A 21,053-nucleotide genomic window follows, 5' to 3' on the forward strand; every position below is an offset into this window, starting at 1 on the left:
CCCTTGGAAAGAATTGTTAAAGTTTTAATTATTCTTAAATTGAATATAATTTATACATCGTGTTTTTACGTGTATATTCACATTTAATAAAAAAAGTACAGTGTTATTTACGAAGTAACATAGAATCAGGATTTCAGGATTAGCTCGTAAAATATATCAGAATATGGGAATAATGGAAGATCTCTATGTGTAGACAATGCAATTTTGAGTGGCTATGTTAATAATTCGGGCTGAGGGTTGTCTTGAATATGTTGAGGTTTATCTCGGAATAAAATAAACAGAAACACCTGAATGAATGTATGATAGAAATATGTAGCAGTACTCGACACCAAGTAGCGTTGGACGATGGAAGCGCAGTGATTAGCGCCTTAGGATACGAACGTTCCGGACCCGGGTTCAAATCACGGCAACCGCAATCCGATGTTTCTTCCACGATACAAAAATGAGAAGAAAAGCAGCAGTACCCTAGCAGCGCGACATCTACACCCGCAGCAGAACCTATCTCGGCCTCTACACTAGCGGAGTAGCAGTATCACGACGACTAACACTTACATCTCAAATATATATATGAGTATGTATAAGTAGAAGAAGTATAAGTATAGTGTATGGTAGTCCAGATCCGCACGCTACCAGCGTTAGTTTACAATAAAGATTGGAAACCATGGCCCTATGGGTATGTATATAATTACCAGAACTGGTTCGTCTATAGCCAGGTACATCTTCCATGCATGTGTAACGTCAATTCCTATCAGAGGCCGGATGTGTGCAGGTCTAAACTTAAACTTTTAATTTATTATTTTTGTGTTATCTGTTTATGGATGGTCCTTGAAACAGCCCTTAGGTTGTTATACGTCCTTTACTAATTACGGGGAAAGCAGGTAGTTACCTAATGGGAAAAATCCAATACTTGACTAACGAAAAAGCTGGTTTTTCCCATAAACAATATTACCTACTAGCCACGTTGGTAGGAGGCCTTCTCCTCCTATCTTCATTTATTAACATGGCCTATAACCAATTGGCATTGTGGATCGTTACCCTCACTTTTCCTAACGGAAGGTGCGAACAGCGAATCCGCGTTGTTAATTAAAAAGGGCACACCCACACCGAGCTTTCCTCCGTAATGAGACGAGAATGCCTAGAAAAAGTATACACAACCTAAGAATAATCAACATATTTTTTAACAGTCGCGTACTTAACGTATCATTGTAACTAAGTCTTACATAACGTGGTTGGAGTGAATTGTGATTTATGTTAATTCACTGTGTATTACATTATGATTGCTAAATTCATAATAAAGTTTAACTAAAACAAAATTAATAGTTGTGTTACGACTCAGCTATTTTATTTCATCAACCAACCCTTATGTTTACGTGACACATGACATGTTCCTAGAAAAGGCTATGAGGCTGAGATGCCCTTCAAATTGATCTCCAATGGCTTCGTGGACTAAGATAACTAAACACTAGAGAAGATGTAGAGTTTTCCTAGAAGTGAGAATCACTTCAAAAAATAGACAGGGGGAGAAATGGGAAAAAAAGGGGAAAGAAAGGAAGAAAGATAGATATGTAATATACTATACGATACAGTATAATGCTGGACATCTACATTAAACAACAGACGCTATTTTCTCAATTGTGGTTCTAGAGAACATCATAATAAATAGAAATGTTTCAAGATTGAGAGAGAGAGAGACAGACAGACAGACAAAGTGCATATATCGAGAGAGAAATTTCATCAGTTTATTAATTGAGGGGCTTAGAAATATGTATTAGTATATGTTTATTTCATACTTGACGGATTACTGTACAATCGGACGAGTGATATAAACGGCATTTCTACTGTTGCGGATAGAACAATAGCGGCAGTGAAACTACAAATAATCACTGTAATGGCAGTATAGGTCTGAAAAAACATAATATGTCATTATTACATAGGATTCATATTACTTTGAAATTGTTCGAATGAAACTACCTTATCATACTTACAATATTGGTGAAATAGAGAAAGAGAGGATAATTATCTAACGAATACAACGAAAGAATAATAATACAATTTATGAGATAAACGCCATACGTTAATTTACTGAAAGGGACGAAAATATCCAGCGATAAGATTTTGTTCACGATACCTGCAAACGTGACAAATATACTTGGGTGTAGTTCACAAAACGTTAAATACTTCGCATTACACAAAGAGTATTTTTACAATAAGAAGAATGACATTAACGTATTACTGAGTGATATGAAAAATATCGACTTACCGCCATTATTCGTAGTGCATGCAACTACGAGCCAGGCAATACCTAATGCCCAGCATGTTCTACTGAGGGCCAAATAAAGAACGGAGAGACCTAAGGATATGTTCTTGTTCGCGAGTCCGAAGAGAATCGAACAATTACATAATATTGCCAAAGACCAACCAATGATTAAGCTTTTCTGAAACATAAATTTAATCACGCTATTGAAAGATGCAGAAAAATATAAGTCCAACGAATAAACAGTATACATTACTTTTGATAAGTGCAATTTGTAATTCCATTTTGTAAGAAGGTGACATGTGGCCATTCCTATGAGGTATGGCGGTATTCTACACCACGGTCGTATATAAAAGTATGTCAGTGTCTTATATTGTTCGTCCAACCTAGAAAAGTGAATATAAGTATATTTACAAATTCCCTTTGTTAGAAAGGGTGTTAAACATTTTGTATGCTTACGTAGGATGGTAATTAAGAGTGTACCCCGTGTATACTAGTGATCCTATCGATGAAACTAGCGCAACAACGCCTATACCCACGGCAATATTGTAATGCCTGAAACAGTCGATTTTAGAGTCCAGGTAAAACTGGGTTCTAAGGGACTAAACAACGAAATTACAAACTCACGTGATCGATAAAGTTAAAAGAAAACTGCCAAATACGAAGAACTGCATATCGTTGGGCATGTACCAACTCCATGTGAGACACTGCAAACAGTACTTCTCTCCGAAACGATTCTTTTGTAATAACGCGAACGATGTTTGCAATAAATTATCTGAGAAAGTATACGTACTAGCTCATCCCATCTATAGAAGTTGTTGATGTAGAGTATGTTTGTCCACCAATATTTGGAACACTTAGCATTTGGATGCTCAATGGGAAGAAGCGCTGAGACATGATGATGCCAGGTAAAATTCAATATCGCGATTAATATAACGACGAAATATGCGGGTGTAAGCCTTCGAAGTTAATATATTTATTTTATTATCATCGAAAACTCATCGATAGAATTAATCAGGCATTAGTACTATGGTATACCTTATATATCGTTTGACAATCTTTTGAAAAAATTCGTTCATCCTCTTTGCTATAGGCGGAATTCCCTGATATTTTCGTTGTTCCTTCAAAAATGTATATGATAACAGAAAACCACTCATAAAGAAAAATGCATCCACCGATAATGTGAAGTTGCTTATGATTTGAAAGAGTAAACTTTCAGCCAGTATAAATACAAGCCATTTGTTACCTGTATACATGAGTGGTTGCATTAAAAAAATACATGGTAGATCAGAAATCGGATCGGAGTAGTAAAATTAAAACATCGTTAAAATTCGTTTCTTACTCAGAACATGAAATGCGTAGATCAATATGTGTCCCATAATAATCCATACTATTGTCAAGGTTCTCAAGCCGTAGAATACTCGCAAATTATCACCACCCTTTTCTGGTTTAAATATTTTCTCTACATTGGTGAGAAATGAAAAACACAGAAGATGTTGGCTGATACGATTCTGCTGCCCCGACTCGGGGGGTGCCGGTTTCTCGTAGTTGGTTTCGCATTTCTCATCTATTCCGTTGTCCAATGCTGTTGGAAGTTAGTCGTACGTTACATAGATTCCCATGAAATAAACTCGAGGCGATAAAAATAATTAAGATTGGTTACGTGAGCGCAGTTTTGTGTTAAGTAATAGTCAACATCAAGTATCAATGTAGGTGTGGCTTACCTATCGCGTTGTTACTTTCGAACGTCAGCTTTCCTCTTCCTTTATTTAAACGCTTTCGATGGACGAAAACGTCGTATATTGTGGCCGCTATTACGGTAGCACACAACGATAGCAAAACTCCTCTGTAATCATAATTTTAAAGTTCCTAGGTGGTATTTTATCGGATGCAGATCTTGACCAAGGTAATATATATCTGAAGTGACAAAACTTCAAGTTTCAAATTACGATTTTGAAATGTACGTACATGATGGAGATCATTTTCGCAGAGAGTAGCCATTGAAAATCATCCACCAAATCGGAGACTTCGATCAGCTTGAGGTGTATATTAAAAAGTTTTCCAATGAAAAGTGTCTCATTACGAAATACTTTATCAAGCATAGTGGCAACTTCGCCTATGCTACAGGATGCCGGTAAGCAAAATCCAAGCGTGATCAAATCCTGAAATGAACAACGCAGCTTCTCAAATTTCTGATCGTCCGTCGTGACCGTAAAAATTCGCACGTAAATTTCATGAAATATTACATATCAATATTATTTTAATGCGATAAATTCTTAATTGACTGCACAAACTGGCTACATACTGATTGTAATTCACATTGCAACTTGAATCGTTAGTGATATACAATCGAGATACTAATTCTATAATATCCATTTGCTTACTTCGTCTTCTACTCCTACATGATATTGCACAGTGCTATTGTGTCGCGCACGTGCAATAAAAAAACGAAACTCAAAAGGTGAATTCTCTTCATTCGGGTTCCGGTATATCGAATTGTTGTTTCGTATTTTGTCCGATAGCAATACCGTGCGATTTTCAGAGAAAAGCTTGCAACCTAGTCGGTCTCCTAACCAATGATTGTTTCCGATGACAAATCCTTCGGATGGTACGCCACTGGTATCCAAAGCTTAAAAAACACATGATCTCTCATTGGAAACTGCTCGTGATACAATTAGCGATAAGGATCTGATGCGGCGAGAAAATTAAGCGCACCGTTTGAAGCCAACATCATCAGCTGTTCGGAAAAACTATGACGACGACGACCGCAGCTTTTACACGCCCTGTACGAAGGAACTAGTTTCTTATGCAACGTAGGAGGAAAGTCGTTAGGTTGGGACTTGGCTTGATAAAAAAGTACGCATCTTACACAATCACAACGTAGCGTGATGGTACCGTGATCAGAAGAATCTTCGCGGTTGCACAGGAGTTGCTTCTATTGTTTTTTGAGTCGAATTTTCCGCGGTATGAGCGTGTTAATCGAGTACATGCCACGAAACACAATCGCAAACACGGTATACATCTTGTTGGATCATGGTCGGTTATACGTATTTCGTTTAGTTTGCTTCCTTCTTTTCTTTCGCTATAATTGACTGGTGGTAGTTTCGCGAAACCGAATTCGGCTATGTATCTTAAAAGTTCTATTAACCTCTTAGAGCCCAAAGTATCTGATTATCCACCGCATTCCGAAATTCATCTATGTCCGTCCGACATCTACTGGAATTTAGAAGATCAGCATTTTCCAGAACCGCGTACACTGGAAGTATCTTCCTTGTGGTCATCGAGTCTAGTTCGGTCGCTTGTATTGACACGTGGACGCTTGTTAAAGATAGAAAGGATAACCATGTCCACGAAATTCTTCCGCACTTCATACTTCGAAATGAGATTTACACTTGAATTATTAAAATTGACTATCGAGGAATATCGGCAGCCACGCGAATGTATTTTGTTTTCTTTTCCGCAATAAAGTACGTTGCTACTCTTACTATGTTCGATCGAAAATGCGTCTGCTTTGAACGGGGCTCGAATGGCGAATAGAGCTCGAGAGACTCAAATGTTTCCGATAAGATTGAAGCGCGATAATGCGTATTCGTAACAGGACATATCACTGATAATGTAAAACATCGCAATCATTTTAATTACTAATAATTTGCTTATGTTACTTCTACCGATCCAATTATGTAACCCGGTATTAGTTTTTTAAAACCCTTGCCTCTGACGTTCGTTACTTTTTACCTTATATTTTAATTTTGAAGCGAGTTTTTTAGGATATCCAGCCAATTAATATCCTTCCATATAATTTCTAATATGCTTATAATTAAAAGTTTTGACGCGAAAGCGTGAGCTGGCCTTCATCATGCAATTTCCATAAAATTATTGCTCACTGCTGCCATTAAAAAATTTTAACATATCACTCTGAAATGCTCATTTCTTTTATGGTACCGCCCAAACTGATAATCATCAATCCATTACTTTATTTCGCGCTTGAGATTCTTTTGGATCGCGGTCAAGAAGCTGCAGATTATTTTTCCTGCTCATATATCGTTTTCACATATATGGCGTTGTATTCAAACCAAAAAAAAAAAGAAAAAAGATTATAATTATAGTAAATACAATAAATTAATTGTTAACGAGCATTTTTTGACCAACTCTGTAGAGCATTATCTGGACTATAAAATTACAGGTGACAGTATGTTCAAAACCGTTAAATATGAATGTACATTAATGATAAGCAAAATCGGAATTAAACATTTCGCGAATTTAAGTCAGCAGTAGCACAATGTATAATGATAATTCTACACTTAATTCATTTCCTTTTACCGTGTGATTCTATCACTTACAGTGAAAGGGATACGTAAGGAATTGTAAGATACAGACCTACTCTCGTTTCCAGCTTATGTCATTTTGCCGATCGATAATAGATCAAGCACCTTCACGATCTATTTTCATTTAAAACCTTCTACTCTTGGTCGGGGCCTCGCGTTTAACGCTTCTTCGCTAGATTTTACGTTCGCTGGTTGCGGCCAATTAACATTCCACGTTCATATGCGTGGCTGGGTAAAGTCTTGACCGATTTGTTATTTCATCGACTTTTACCGCCACGTAATTTACGCGTAACAAATAAAGATCTTTTCCTTCGTCGACATACTCCTTCGGCGCAAGAGCCTTTACCCGTAACGGACGCTTGTTTCTTAGATTCGTATTCGTCGAGCTGGTTCCTCAAACGGACATGAAAGAATTAACCGTGGGTGCGTTTTATTTGATCGACAAGATCGCGCTGTTTTCTAATTGCCAAGAATGCGTTTAGGATCGTTCAAATTCCTCGTCGTCTTTTGCGTTCTCGACGAACATCCACAGAGCTTGATTGAAATCTCGTCGACTCGATCTCTGCCCGATTTTTCATCTTTTTCCTTTGTTTTGCACACTTGCATCTTGTCGATCAAGATGTTAAGATGGCACATCGAAGTGCAAATTTTTATAAAATACACGCAGTGCACCTTCCTTCACGATTTATCCAATCAAAATTTCGCCTGTTCAATGTCCAAAAGAAAGTAACGATTGTTCCATTCGGAACGACCAAAAAGTAGGAATATTCCTAAGCAATTTTATGACGCCAACTTCCGTGGGAAAGTTCCTTTTACCAATGGTGACAACGTTTTTAATTTTCCATGTCTATCGTGTTCTCAATATCCAAGCGTATCGTAAACACGGCTACTTCCGAATAGTAATTTAACTAATCGAAACGTGGCTGCTACGATGGCAGCACATGAAAGTAATGAAACTCCTCTGTAATCAAAATTTTTAAGTTTCTAGTCGATTTTTTATCGGACGCAGATCGCGGTATATAGCTTGTATGCCAATGGGTGTCAAGATTTCGAACTTTCAATAATGAGCTTAGAATTTCGTAAGGAGAAGCCATTGTTGATCATCCGTCGAATCAGAGACTTCTATCAGCCTCAAGTCTGAGAAAAAAGTTTTCCGACGAAAAGAGTTTCATTATTGAATACTCTATCCATCATACTGACGACATCGCGTTTCATATACAATGCAAATAAGCAAGCGTCATGAAATTCTGAAAAAAAGCGCAATGTCTCGAACCTCTGATAGTTCGTTGCAATCGCGGAAGGTCGTACATAAATGTCATGGGTTGTTTTAATGAGGTAACGGTAGCAGCTGGTCTGCAAAAGGGATACACTTGGGCGACAACGGTCATCATTTTTACGGAGCCCATGCTTCTGTTTCGGCGGTTGATTCGATGAAAAATTATACATGTGACACAATCGCAACGTAACGCGACGTAATTACCTCCAGGAAAACTGCCGCGGTTGCACTAGAATTATTTTCATGTTTCTAGAGTTTAACCGACTGTATAATTTGTTGAATCATGATAGATTATGCGTATTTTCATTGATCTGCCTTCTTCTTCTTTTCACAATCGTAATCTACTTTCAGTAGCTTCGTCGAGCGAAGTTCGTCAAGGTATCTTAAAAATTCATTTTACCTCTTAGTCCCCAAAGTATCTGGTTATTTACAGCATTACGAAATTTAACTGTCTCTGTTCGATGGCATCTCGAATTTAGAAGAATGATGTTTTCCAAATGGTACGTTGATTGTGTAATTATTAGCATAACGGATTTCTGTTTTTCATACCACGTGTGTAACCATCACGCGACACCAGTTCATTCTGAGCATATATGTAAGAAAACCGTTCCGTTTTGCTTTGCTTTGTCTGCTCGCTCCTATCTCATAGTTCCTTGTATCTGTTAATATACATATAATTAAATATTTTGTTGTGTGATGTAGATGGGGCTTTCAGAGCGTATTTTATACTTGGAAACTATCTTCGTCGATATAGTACCATATGTTTGGTTTCAAAGAGGATACTATTGACTTTGCATGCACGATGTACCCCTGTAATTACCCTTGTTTTATTATCTTTAATGTAGGTGGTTTGGCAGGGCTGTAGATTGTTGAGTCGTAGTCTGTCTTGGATGAAATTATATAATGCTTGGTATGTTTGTAAGGATTGATACAACTGCTCTCCTTCAGCTGTTGACAAAGACTACGTGGGCCCATACGCATTTAAATATATTAAGCAGATGGTTCGTTCCAGATTTATGGAATTGTTTTAAAATATCAAATCATTTTTTGAACTTTCTCCAGAAAATATGTCTGCACGTGCGAATGCGGCGAAGAAGAGAAAGTGTGTTTTTTTTTATTTATTGAAATTTACAATCAATTTTCGCATTGAGAATTTTCAGTAATTTTTTCTGGCGTGGCTCAGTGACATGGCTAATTATTTATAATAGGTTAATACTTATTATGGATATGTATAATTTATAAGTAAGTATTATAAATAAGTAAATATTACTTAATTTAAATACTAATTGATTCTAGCGTTTCGGTCTAGCGGGTAGTGCCTCTTCAGCCTGCGGATCTGGTCCGACGTATCAAGTAGTCCAGTGATTAGGGGGTTTCGGTGTTTGTTGACTCTTATGCTATATCTGTCGCTATATTTTGCTATTTCCTCTTTGACTGTGGGTATCTTGAGGTCGCGATGTATTGTTTCGTTGGTAACGTACCAAGGTGCATCTATTAGGGATCTTAATGTTTTCGATTGGAAGCGTTGAAGTATTTCAGTGTTGGAGTTACTTGCTGTTCCCCATAGTTGGATTCCGTAGGTCCAGACAGGTTTTATTACGGTCTTGTAGAGGGTAATTTTATTCTGTATGTTTAGTTTGGAGCGTCGGCCCGTGAGCCAATAGAATTTTTTTAGTTTGTCCTTCAGTTGTTTCGTTTTGTCTGTAATGTGGTTTTTCCATGTAAGTCTCCTGTCCAGGGTCATGCCCAGGTATCTGACTGAGTTCTTGCTAGGAATTGTTGTATTGTTGATGGTGACCTGGGGGCAGGTTTGTTTTCGGAGCGTGAAGGTTACATGTGAGGATTTTTTTTTGTTAATTTTGAAGCCCCATTTATGAAACCACTTTTCCATAGAGTCGAGACATCGCTGGAGAGTGAATGAGGCAATTACCGGGTCTGCGTGAGAAGCTAATAGCGCTGTGTCGTCAGCAAATGTTGCTATTGTTATCTCAGTTGATATAGGTAAATCGGCAGTATGATGGAGAACAGCAGGGGTCCAAGGACACTACCTTGGGGTGTGCCGGATTCTATTGGGAATGTTGTGGAAGTGGCGTCTATGCATTTGACCATGAATTGTCTATTGGTTAGGTAGGACTTTAGGATGGAGTAGTAGGTGTGTGGTAGGATTTTTTTAAGTTTGTATAGTAGCCCTTCATGCCATACTTTGTCGAATGCCTGTTGAATGTCTAGGAATACCGCTGAGCAATATTTTTTCTTTTCAAGGGTTTGGCTGATCATGTGGGTTATGCGATGGATTTGCTCTACTGTTGTATGTTGTTTCCGAAAGCCGAATTGATGATTTGGAAGTGTTTTCAGATCCTCTAGGAGTGGAAGGAGTCGATTCGTTAGCATCTTCTCGAATAGTTTAGACAGGGTAGGTAAAAGTTTGATTGGACGATAGGAGCTAGTTTCATATATCGGGTTTCCGGGTTTAGGGATGAGGGTAATCAGTGAGATTTTCTAGGTCAGGAAAGTATTCAAGGTGAAGAATAGCGTTAAAAAAGAATAGCGTTAGAGGTGATGAGTGCAATCCCTTTTATGGGAAGTTCCTTGATTGCTTTATTGCCTATTAGGTCGTGCATTGCTGCTTTCTTGGGATTTAGGTGACTGATTGATTCTATAATCTCTGCAGAAGTGAAAGGTTCAATAGGAGGAGACATTTGGAAGGGAGAGTGCAGGTATTCAGTAATGTCCGCGGCAGCTTTGGAGGAATGGGATTTAAATACTTTAGACAAGTATTTAGCAAACAGGTTAGCTTTTTCTATGGGGCTACGCGCCCATCCACCTTGCAGACGGCGGATTGGAGGGATTATTTGCGGGGGGGGGGGGGTGAGTTTCCAGGAAGCCTTCCATAGTGAGTAGTTGGAGTCAGCTGTGGGGGAAAGATTGGCGAGATACTTATGAAAACAGTCGTTTTTATCATTTTTTATGATTTCGGTTAACTTTCTAGTTGCGTTGTTTAGTTTGCATTTGTCATCCGGTGTTCTATGGGTCTTCCATACCCTTCTTAGTCTACGTTTTTCTGCTATTTTTTTTAGTATGTAATGGGGATATTCACGTTTGCTGATGGAAGTCTTAGTAGGTGTGAAGGAGCGGATGGCGTTTATTATGCTCATGTTTAAATATTCCGTGGCTGCTTCGATATCTTCATTAGTTTTTAGTAAAGTTAGGGCTGAAGTTGAATGATTAAAGACTTCTCTAAAGAGCTGCCAGTTGGTCAGTTGGTTATGAATAAAGCCATTAGGTGTATTCTCGATAATTGTTGAACTGACTGTTGCTATCACGGGGGAATGATCAGAAGAGAGATCAGCCGAGAAGTTGATTTGGACGTATCTTGGCGAGATATTTTTAGTTACAAAGAAGTCAAGTAGGTCGGGTATTTTGTTAGTGTCAGTGGGTCAGTGTGTGGGTTCATATGTGGTGAGGTAGTTGAGATTGTTGGTTATTATGCTGTTTAAGAGATTTTTGCCTCTTACTGTGACCAGTCTGCTGCCCCATTGGGTATGTTTGGCGTTATAGTCTCCTCCAGCTATGAATCTATTGCCCAGGGTGTCAAGGAAGTTATCAAAGTCTTCTTTAACGGGTCTTTCGAGACTCTATGCCTTATGTTACTGACGTTGATAACTTCGTGGCCGTGTTTTAAGAATTCGAATTTAAGTTCATCCATGTCCGCTGAGTGGTGGATGTTGCGTAGAACCACTCGGAAAGGTCTTTCTTGTTTGAGCTGATATGTATGAAAGTTGGCGTTCATGGTCTTAAGCAGCTTGGTGAGTCTTCTATATGCGTCAGGATTTGTCGGCAGGATTTTCACTTTGTTATTAATTTTTAGGTTGTAGTCCTCTTTGGAAATATCTCTCTCTATGGACTTAATCATCGTTTGTATGTCGATGACATCATCAACAAATAATGGTGGGGGAGGGGAATTTCTTTGGGTGTGTTGATTTGTTGGTGGGTCAGCGATTTCCATGGATTCCTTTGCGGTTTCCAATATGGCGTACCTGTTGTAGGTGTTAATTGTTGACTGTTCGATCTGGGTGGCGTTTGTGTTTGTTTTTGATGCTTCTATTTTTCGTTTCTTTGAATTTTTGGCGTCATTGGTACGGGGGGATCTGTTGCACTTTTGCCACGGAGAAGGTAGCGCGGACCAATTATGGGTTTGCTCAGGAGAGCCTGGTCGTGATTCCTGGGCCATCATCGAGCTAGTTAATTCAAATTGAATAATTAGTCGAGAGGCTATGAGGCTAGTATTCGGGTAGAGGTTCGAAGTGTGGGATTTTTCCTCTAAAGGATAGGAAACACTTGGCTGTGTTCACTTTCGACGAATGGGCGACACGTGTTGTTTTACGAACTTCACAGAGCACTAGACACACGTCTGCACGCTTCGGCACTCAATAGCGAATTGAAATCCTAAAATGAATGAACGCAGCTTCTCAAATTTCTGATCGTCCGTCGTGACCGTAAAAATTCGCACGTAAATTGCATGAAATATTTTAATATTAATGATATTATATATCAATATTATTTAAAGGCGATAAATTCTTAATTGACTGCAGAAACTGGTTACATACTGATTGTAATTCGCATTGCAACTTGAATCGTTCGAGATATAGAATCGAGATACAAATTCTAAAATATCCATTTGCTTACTTCGTCCTCTATTTCTACATGATTTCACAGTGCTATTGTGCCGCGCACGTGCTATAAGAAATCGAAACTCAAAAGGTGAATACTCTGCATTCGGGTCCGGGTATATCGAATTGTTCTTTCGTACTTTTTCGGATAGTAATAGCGTGCGATTTTCAGAGAAATGCTTGAAATCTTGTGGGTCTCCTAACCAATGATTGTTCCCGATGACAACTCCTCTGGATGGCACTCCATTGGTATTCAACGCTTAAAAAACAGATATCTCATTGGAAACAGCTCGTGATGCAATTAGCGATAAGGATCTGAAGCGGTGTGAAAATTAAGCGCACCGTTTGAAACCAACAGCATCAGCTGATCAGGAAAACTGTGACGACGACGATAGTAACTCTTATTCGCGCCGTACGAAGGAACTAGTTTCTTGTGCAACGCATTAAGGAAGTTTCAAGGTCGAGGTTTATACGCGGGACTAGGTAAAGTCTTGACCGGTTTGTTACTTTATCGACATTCACCGTCGCGTACTTCACGCGTAAAAAGTAAAAATCTTTTCCTGAAACAATGTACTTCTTCGACGAAAGGACTTTATTCCTGTAACGAACGACCGTTTCTTAGATTTGCATTCGTCTTACTAGACTCTGAAAGGGACATAAAAAATTACTCGTGAATGCGTTTTATTTGACGCGAACAAAATCGTATTGTTCACTAATTGTAAAGTAGGCTTTTAAGATCGTTCAAATTTTACGTCGTTTTCCCCATTTTTGACAAACATCCGAGCTTGTTTGAAATTTCGTCGACTCGATACATTGCCCCATCGTTTTATTTTCTTCCCATTATTTTTCTCCTTCTTAATCAAAGTGGTGAGTCGCAGGGTTTTCACGACCAAATTCTTTTTTATTGTTTTTCTTTTGTTATTAATAATATCGTATTCTATTCATTGTGGACATAATAGGTCTCAAGGGAACTCGGTCGTAGCAAATCATTCGTTCCCTTGGAAAGAATTGTTAAAGTTTTAATTATTCTTAAATTGAATATAATTTATACATCGTGTTTTTAAGTGTATGTTCACATTTAATAAAAAAGCACAGTGTTATTTACGAAGCAACATAGAATCAGGATTTCAGGATTAGCTCGTAAAATATATCAGAATATGGGAATAATGGAAGATCTCTAGTAATATATATGTCGGGTTTACATTAGAATTAGGGTTAGGGGTGTGAAACGAATCTTCGTTTGGATTACACATTGTCGTTATGCAATAGAGACGACATTGACTAGTGCAAATACGATTATTATAGGATTGGAGAAGTAACCGTGGTAATTAGATACTCGAGAGACTAATGACAATGATCCTAGGTTCAATAATGAATCCGCGGTCAACGGGATGGTAGATGAACATGCTCACAAAATCTAAGTCGGCCTCTTGGTTAAAACGTGGAATATCCACCGAGCGTACAGACATTAAGTAACTCGCTAATACGACCTCACGAGAGAATGACTTTCCGTCGCGATGATGCTGCAAAGGAAAACTATGATGGGGTGTGTCTAATAACATGGAAATTGACCAATTAACAGCAACGTCAATTTCCCTCACCTTCTGAACGAAGGCTATCCTCGACGAATCCGATGATCTCGTGTCCTTAGACACACCCATCTCCAGATTTCCTCAGACACAGTATCGTCAGTAAAACTTCACTTATTCTGTATCCTTGGAATACTCAACATATCTTTAGCGGTTTCTACCTTCAGACCAGTCGCGTACTTGATCAGTGTATACTCATTTGTGAATATTAAGTGAAAAATAATGTTTAATAAAAAAAAAACAAAGTGTATAGATAAAAAACCCGAAATAATTTGAATTATTAAAAATATTCCAAGAATTGATCCAAAATTTCATAAATAATTAATGTTAATTGGGGTAGGTAAATTAATAAATGATAAAGGTGAATTAAATATATGAGTATTATAAATTATTGAAATTACTTTTTTCATTTCTTTGCTCGGATTTTTATTTTTAATATAACAAATTTTTGTTATAATTAGTAATATTATAATTAAAAAAATAATAAACATCAATAAAATACAATAATTAGAGTTTAAATATAATTTTTTAAAAATATTTATTTTATTATTTTTAGGAAAATTTAAATTCAAATTTTTAAATATTTTAATTTGTTTTATTTGAATAATTATAGTAAATAATATAAATAAGATTAATATTAATTTTAAATAATTATTTTTGTTTGATATTTTATTAACTAAGCAAATAAAGTAAGAAAATATAATTAGAATACCTCTAATAAAAATAATTAATAAAATAAATAAAGTTAATGAAGTTATTTGTTTTAATGTTAAAATATTTATTGTTATAAAAATAATATAAAAATTTAGGTATATTAATTTTTTTAATGAGAGAAAAATATTTATTTAAAAATAATTTATAATTAGTATTAAATTAATATTTAGGTTTATGAATATTAAATAATTTAAAATCAGTAAAGTTTTCATTTTACTGTTTATAAATATTTAAGAAGTATAAATATAAATAATTTTTTGGAATTTAATTTATTTATAATATATATGTATATATATTATATATATAAATAAATATTAAGTTTGTTATATTAATTAGTATATGTTTGTTTCATACTTGACGGATTACTGTACAATCGGACGAGTGATATAAACGGCATTTCTACTGTTGCGGACAGAACAATAGCGGCAGTGAAACTACAAATAATCACTGTAATGGCAGTATAAGTCTGAAAAAACATAATATGACATTATTACATAGGATTCATATTACTTTGAAATTGTTCGAATGAAACTACCTTATCATACTTACAATATTGGTGAAATAGAGAAAGAGAGGATAATTATCTAACGAATACAACGAAAGAATAATAATACAATTTATGAGATAAACGCCATACGTTAATTTACTGAAAGGGACGAAAATATCCAGCGATAAGATTTTGTTCACGATACCTGCAAACGTGACAAATATACTTGGGTGTAGTTCACAAAACGTTAAATACTTCGCATTACACAAAGAGTATTTTTACAATAAGAAGAATGACATTAACGTATTACTGAGTGATATGAAAAATATCGACTTACCGCCATTATTCGTAGTGCATGCAACTACGAGCCAGGCAATACCTAATGCCCAGCATGTTCTACTGAGGGCCAAATAAAGAACGGGGAGACCTAAGGATATGTTCTTGTTCGCGAGTCCGAAGAGAATCGAACAATTACATAATATTGCCAAAGACCAACTAATGATTAAGCTTCTCTGAAACATAAATTTAATCACGCTATTGAAAGATGCAGAAAAATATAAGTCCAACGAATAAACAGTATACATTACTTTTGATAAGTGCAATTTGTAATTCCATTTTGTAAGAAGGTGACATGTGGCCATTCCTATGAGGTATGCCGGTATTCTACACCACGGTCGTATATAAATGTATGTCAATGTGTTATATTGTCCGTCCATACTGAGGAAGAGAAATACGTACATTTACATATTAAGAATGGTACAAAATGTATTAAACATTTTGTATCCTTACGTAGGCTGGTAATCAAGGGTGTACCCCGTGTAAACTAGTGATCCTATCGATGAAACTAGCGCAACAACGCCTATACCCACGGCAATATTGTAATGCCTGAAACAGTCGATTTTGGAGTCCAGGTAAAACTGGGTTCGAAGGGACTAAACAACGAAATTACAAACTCACGTGTACGATAAAGTTAAGAGAAAACTGCCAAATACGAAGAACTGCATATCGTTGGGCAGGTACCAACTCCATGTGAGACACTGCAAACAGTACTTCTCTCCGAAACGATTCTTTTGTAATAACGCGAACGATGTTTGCAATAAATTATCTGAGAAAGTATACGTACTAGCTCATCCCATCTATAGAAGTTGTTGATGTAGAGTATGTTTGTCCACCAATATTTGGAACACTTGGCATTTGGATGCTCAACGGGAAGAAGCGCTGAGACATGATCATGCCAGGTAAAATTCAATATCGCAATTAATATAACGACGAAATATGCAGGTGTAAGCCTTCGAAGTTAATGTATTTATTTTATTATCATAGAAATCTCATAGAACTAATTAAGCATTGATACTCTATTATACCTTATATATCGTTTGACAATCTTTTGAAGAAATTCGTTCATCCTTTTTGCTATAGACGGGATTCCCTGATATTTTCGTCGTTCCCTCAGAAATGTATATGATAACAGAAAACCACTCATAAAGAAAAATGCATCCACCGATAATGTGAAGTTGCTTATGATTTGAAAGAATATATCTTCAGCATGTGTAAATACAAGCCATGTGTTACCTGTGTACATGAGTGACTGTATTAAAATAATACATGGTAGATCAGAAATTGGATCGGAGTAGTAAAGTTAAAACATCGTTAAAATTAATTTCTTACTCAGAACATGAAATGCGTAGATCAATATGTGTCCCATACTAATCCATACTATTGTCAAGGTTCTCAAGCCGTAGAATACTGGCAAATTATCACCACCCTTTTCTGGTTTAAATATTTCCTCTACATTGGTGAGAAATGAAAAACACAGAAGATGTTGGCTGATACGATTCTGCTGCCCCGACTCGGGGGGTGCCGGTTTCTCGTAGTTGGTTTCGCATTTCCCTTCTTTTATGTTCTCCAATTCTATTCAAAGTTAACTGTACATTACATCTATTCCCATTCCATCTCGAGGCAATAAAAATAATTAAGATTGGTTACGTGAGCGCAGCTTTGTGTTAAGTGATAGTCAACATCAAGTATCAATGTATGTGTGGCTTACCTATCGCGTTGTTACTTTCGAACGTCAGCTTTCTTCTTTCTTTATTTAAACGCTTTCGATGGACGAAAACGTCGTATATTGTGGCCGCTATTACGGTAGCGCACAACGATAGCAGAACTCCTCTGTAATCAGAATTTTAAAGTTCATAGGTGGTATTTTATCGGATGCAGATCTTGACCTAGGTAATATATATCTGAAGTGACAAAAATTCAAGTTTCGAATTACGAGTTTGAAATGTACGTACATGATGGAGATCATTTTCGCAGAGAGTAGCCATTGACGATCATCCACTAAATCGGAGACTTCGATCAACTTGAAGTGTATATTAAAAAGTTTTCCAATGAAAAGTGTCTCATTACGAAATACTTTATCAAGCATAGTGGCAACATCGCCTATGCTGCAGGATGCCGGTAAGCAAAGTCCAAGCGTGATCAAATCCTGAAATGAACAACGCAGCTTCTCAAATTTCTGATCGTCCGTCGTGACCGTAAAAATTCGCACGTAAGTTTCATGAAATATTTTAATATTAATGATATTACATATCAATATTATTTTAATGCGATAAATTCTTAATTGACTGCACAAACTGGCTACATACTGATTATAATTCGCATTGCAACTTGAATCGTTAGTGATATACAATCGAGATACTAATTCTATAATATCCATTTGCTTACTTGGTCATCTATTTCTATATGATATTGCACAGTGCTATTGTGCCGCGCACGTGCAATAAAAAATCGGAACTCAAAAGGTGAATTCTCTTCATTCGGGTTCCGGTATATGGAATTGTTCTTTCGTATTTTGTCCGATAGCAATACTGTGCGATTTTCAGAGAAAAGCTTGCAACCTTGTCGGTCCCCTAACCAATGATTGTTTCCGATGACAAATCCTCCGGATGGTACGCCACTGGTATCCAATGCTTAAAAAACACATGATCTCTCATTGGAAACTGCTCGTGATACAATTAGCGATAAGGATCTGATGCGACGAGAAAATTAAGCGCACCGTTTGAAGCCAACATCATCAGCTGATTGGAAAAACTATGACGACGACGACCGCAGCTTTTACACGCCCTGTACGAAGGAACTAGTTTCTTATGCAACGTAGAAGGAAGGTCGTTATGTTGGGACTTGGCTCGATAAAAAATTACGCATCTTACACAATCACAACGTAGCGTGATGGTACCGTGATCAGAAGAATCTTCGCGGTTGCACAGGAGTTGTTTCTATTGTTTTTTGAGTCGAATTTTCCGCGGTATAAGCGTGTTAATCGAGTACATGCCACGAAACACAATCGCAATCACGGTATACATCTTTTTGGATCATGGTCGGTTATACGTATATCGTTTAATTTGCTTCCTTCTTTTCTTTCGCTATAATTGACTGGTGGTAGCTTCGCGAAACCGAATTCGGCTATATATCTTAAACTTCTATTCTATTCTATTAACCTCTTAGAGCCCAAAGCATCTGATTATCCACCGCATTCCGAAATTCATCTATGTCCGTCCGACATCTACTGGAATTTAGAAGATCAGCATTTTCCAGAACCGCGTACACTGGAAGTATCTTCCTTGTGGTCATCGAGTCTAGTTCGGTCGCTTGTATTGACACGTGGACGCTTGTTAAAGATAGAAAGGATAACCATGTCCACGAAATTCTTCCGCACTTCATACTTCGAAATGAGATTTACACTTGAATTATTAAAATTGACTATCGAGGAATGTCGGCAGCCACGCGAATGTATTTTGTTTTCTTTTCCGCAATAAAGTGCGTTGCTACTCTTACTATGTTCGATCGAAAATGCGACTGCTTTGAACGGGGCTCGAATGGCGAATAGAGCTCGAGAGACTCAAATGTTTCCGATAAGATTGAAGCGCGATAATGCGTATTCGTAACAGGACATATCACTGATAATGTAAAACATCGCAATCATTTTAATTGCTAATAAGTTGCTTATGTTACTTCTACCGATCCAATTATGTAACCCGGTATTAGTTTTTTAAAACCCTTGCCTCTGACGTTCGTTACTTTTTACCTTATATTTTAATTTTGAAGCGAGTTTTTTAGGATATCCAGCCAATTAATATCCTTCGATATAATTTCTAATATGCTTATAATTAAGAGTTTTGACGTGAAAGCGTGAGCGGACCTACATCTTCCAATTTCCATAAAATTATTGCTCACTGCTGCAATAAAATTGCGGGTCAATTTTAAGATATCGCTATGAAATGCTCATTTCTTTTATGGTACCGCTCCAACTGAAAACCATCAATCCATTACTTTATTTCCCGCCTGAGATTCTTTTGAACCGCGGTCAAGGAACTGCAGATTATTTTTTCTGCTCATATATCGTTTTCACATATATGGCGTTGTATTCAAACAAAAAAAAAAAAAGGAAAAAAAATATTATAATTATAGTAAATACAATAAATTAATTGTTAACGAGCATTTTTTGACCAACTCTGTAGGGCATTATCTGGACTATAAAATTACAGGTGACAGTATGTTCAAAACCGTTAAATATGAATGTACATTAATGATAAGCAAAATCGGAATTAAACATTTCGCGAATTTAAGTCAGCAGTAGCACAATGTATAATGATAATTCTACACTTAATTCATTTCCTTTTACCGTGTGATTCTATCACTGACAGTGAAAGGGATACGTAAGGAATTGTAAGATACAGACCTACTCTCGTTTCCAGCTTATGTCATTTTGCCGATCGATAATAGATCAAGCACCTTTACGATCTATTTTCATTTAAAACCTTCTACTCTTGGTCGCGGCCTCGCGTTTAACGCATCTTCGCTAGATTTTACGTTCGCTGGTTGCGGCTTATTAACATTCCACTTACATATGCGTGGCTGGGTAAAGTCTTGACCGATTTGTTATTTCATCGACTTTTACCGCCACGTAATTCGCGCGTAACAAATAAAGATCTTTTCCTTCGTCGACATACTCCTTCGGCGCAAGAGCCTATACCCGTAACAAACGCTTGTTTCTTAGATTCGTATTCGTCGAGCTGGTTCCTCAAACGGACATGAAAGAATTAACCGTGGGTGCGTTTTATTTGATCGACAAGACCGCGCTGTTTTCTAATTGCCAACAATGCTTTTAGGATCGTTCAAATTCCTCGTCGTCTTTTGCGTTCTCGACGAACATCCACAGAGCTTGATTGAAATCTCGTCGACTCGATCTCTGTTCGATTTTTCATCTTTTTCCTTTGTTTTGCACACTTGCATCTTGTCGATCAATGATGTTAAGATGGCACACCGAAGTGCAAATTTTTATGAAATACACGCAGTGCACCTTCCTTCACGATTTATCCAATCAAAATTTCGCCTGTTCAGTGTCCAAAAGAATGTAACGATTGTTCCATTCGGAACGACCAAAGAGTAGGAATCTTCCTAAGCAATTTTATGACGCCAACTTCCGTGGGAAAGTTCCTTTTACCAATGGTGACAACGTTTTTAATTTTCCATGTCTATCGTGTTCTCAATACCCAAGCGTATCGTAAACACGGCGGCTTCCGAATAGTAATTTAACTAATCGAAACGTGGCTGCTACGATGGCAGCACATGAAAGTAATGAAACTCCTCTGTAATCAAAATTTTTAAGTTTCTAGTCGATTTTTTATCGGACGCAGATCGCGGTATATAGCGTGTATGCCAGTGGGTGACAAGAATTC

General features: G+C 37.1%; 2 protein-coding genes across 7 annotated transcripts in view; one reads left to right on the forward strand and one right to left on the reverse strand.

The window, feature by feature from the left end:
• LOC138179749 (monocarboxylate transporter 10) overlaps positions 1-21,053 on the forward strand; it is a 327,517-nt gene that overhangs the window by 119,162 nt on the left and 187,302 nt on the right. The window lies entirely within an intron of this gene.
• On the reverse strand, positions 1,716-19,103 carry LOC138179748 (nose resistant to fluoxetine protein 6-like). Of its 2 annotated transcripts, none has more exons than XM_069112846.1 (13): positions 18,813-19,103; positions 18,040-18,284; positions 17,607-17,800; positions 17,363-17,484; positions 16,984-17,226; positions 16,680-16,887; positions 16,439-16,604; positions 16,273-16,352; positions 16,105-16,200; positions 2,511-2,640; positions 2,261-2,435; positions 1,986-2,128; positions 1,716-1,902 (listed from the first exon to the last, which is right to left on the reverse strand). In XM_069112846.1, the coding sequence occupies exons 1-13, from the start codon at positions 19,033-19,035 to the stop codon at positions 1,780-1,782; spliced, it is 2,148 nt and encodes a 715-aa protein (XP_068968947.1). In that variant the 5' UTR covers positions 19,036-19,103; the 3' UTR covers positions 1,716-1,779. The 2 variants fall into 2 exon arrangements, with proteins under 2 accessions (XP_068968947.1, XP_068968945.1); XM_069112844.1 differs by lacking the exons at positions 16,105-16,200; positions 16,273-16,352; positions 16,439-16,604; ... (1 more) ...; positions 16,984-17,226; positions 17,363-17,484 and adding exons at positions 2,714-2,809; positions 2,882-2,961; positions 3,048-3,213; ... (1 more) ...; positions 3,597-3,839; positions 3,979-4,100 and having other exon boundaries at positions 18,813-19,101.

This window comes from Bombus flavifrons, chromosome 5 (genome assembly GCF_040668555.2).
Source record: "Bombus flavifrons isolate JBK064 chromosome 5, iyBomFlav1_principal, whole genome shotgun sequence".
Taxonomy (NCBI): domain Eukaryota; kingdom Metazoa; phylum Arthropoda; class Insecta; order Hymenoptera; family Apidae; genus Bombus; species Bombus flavifrons.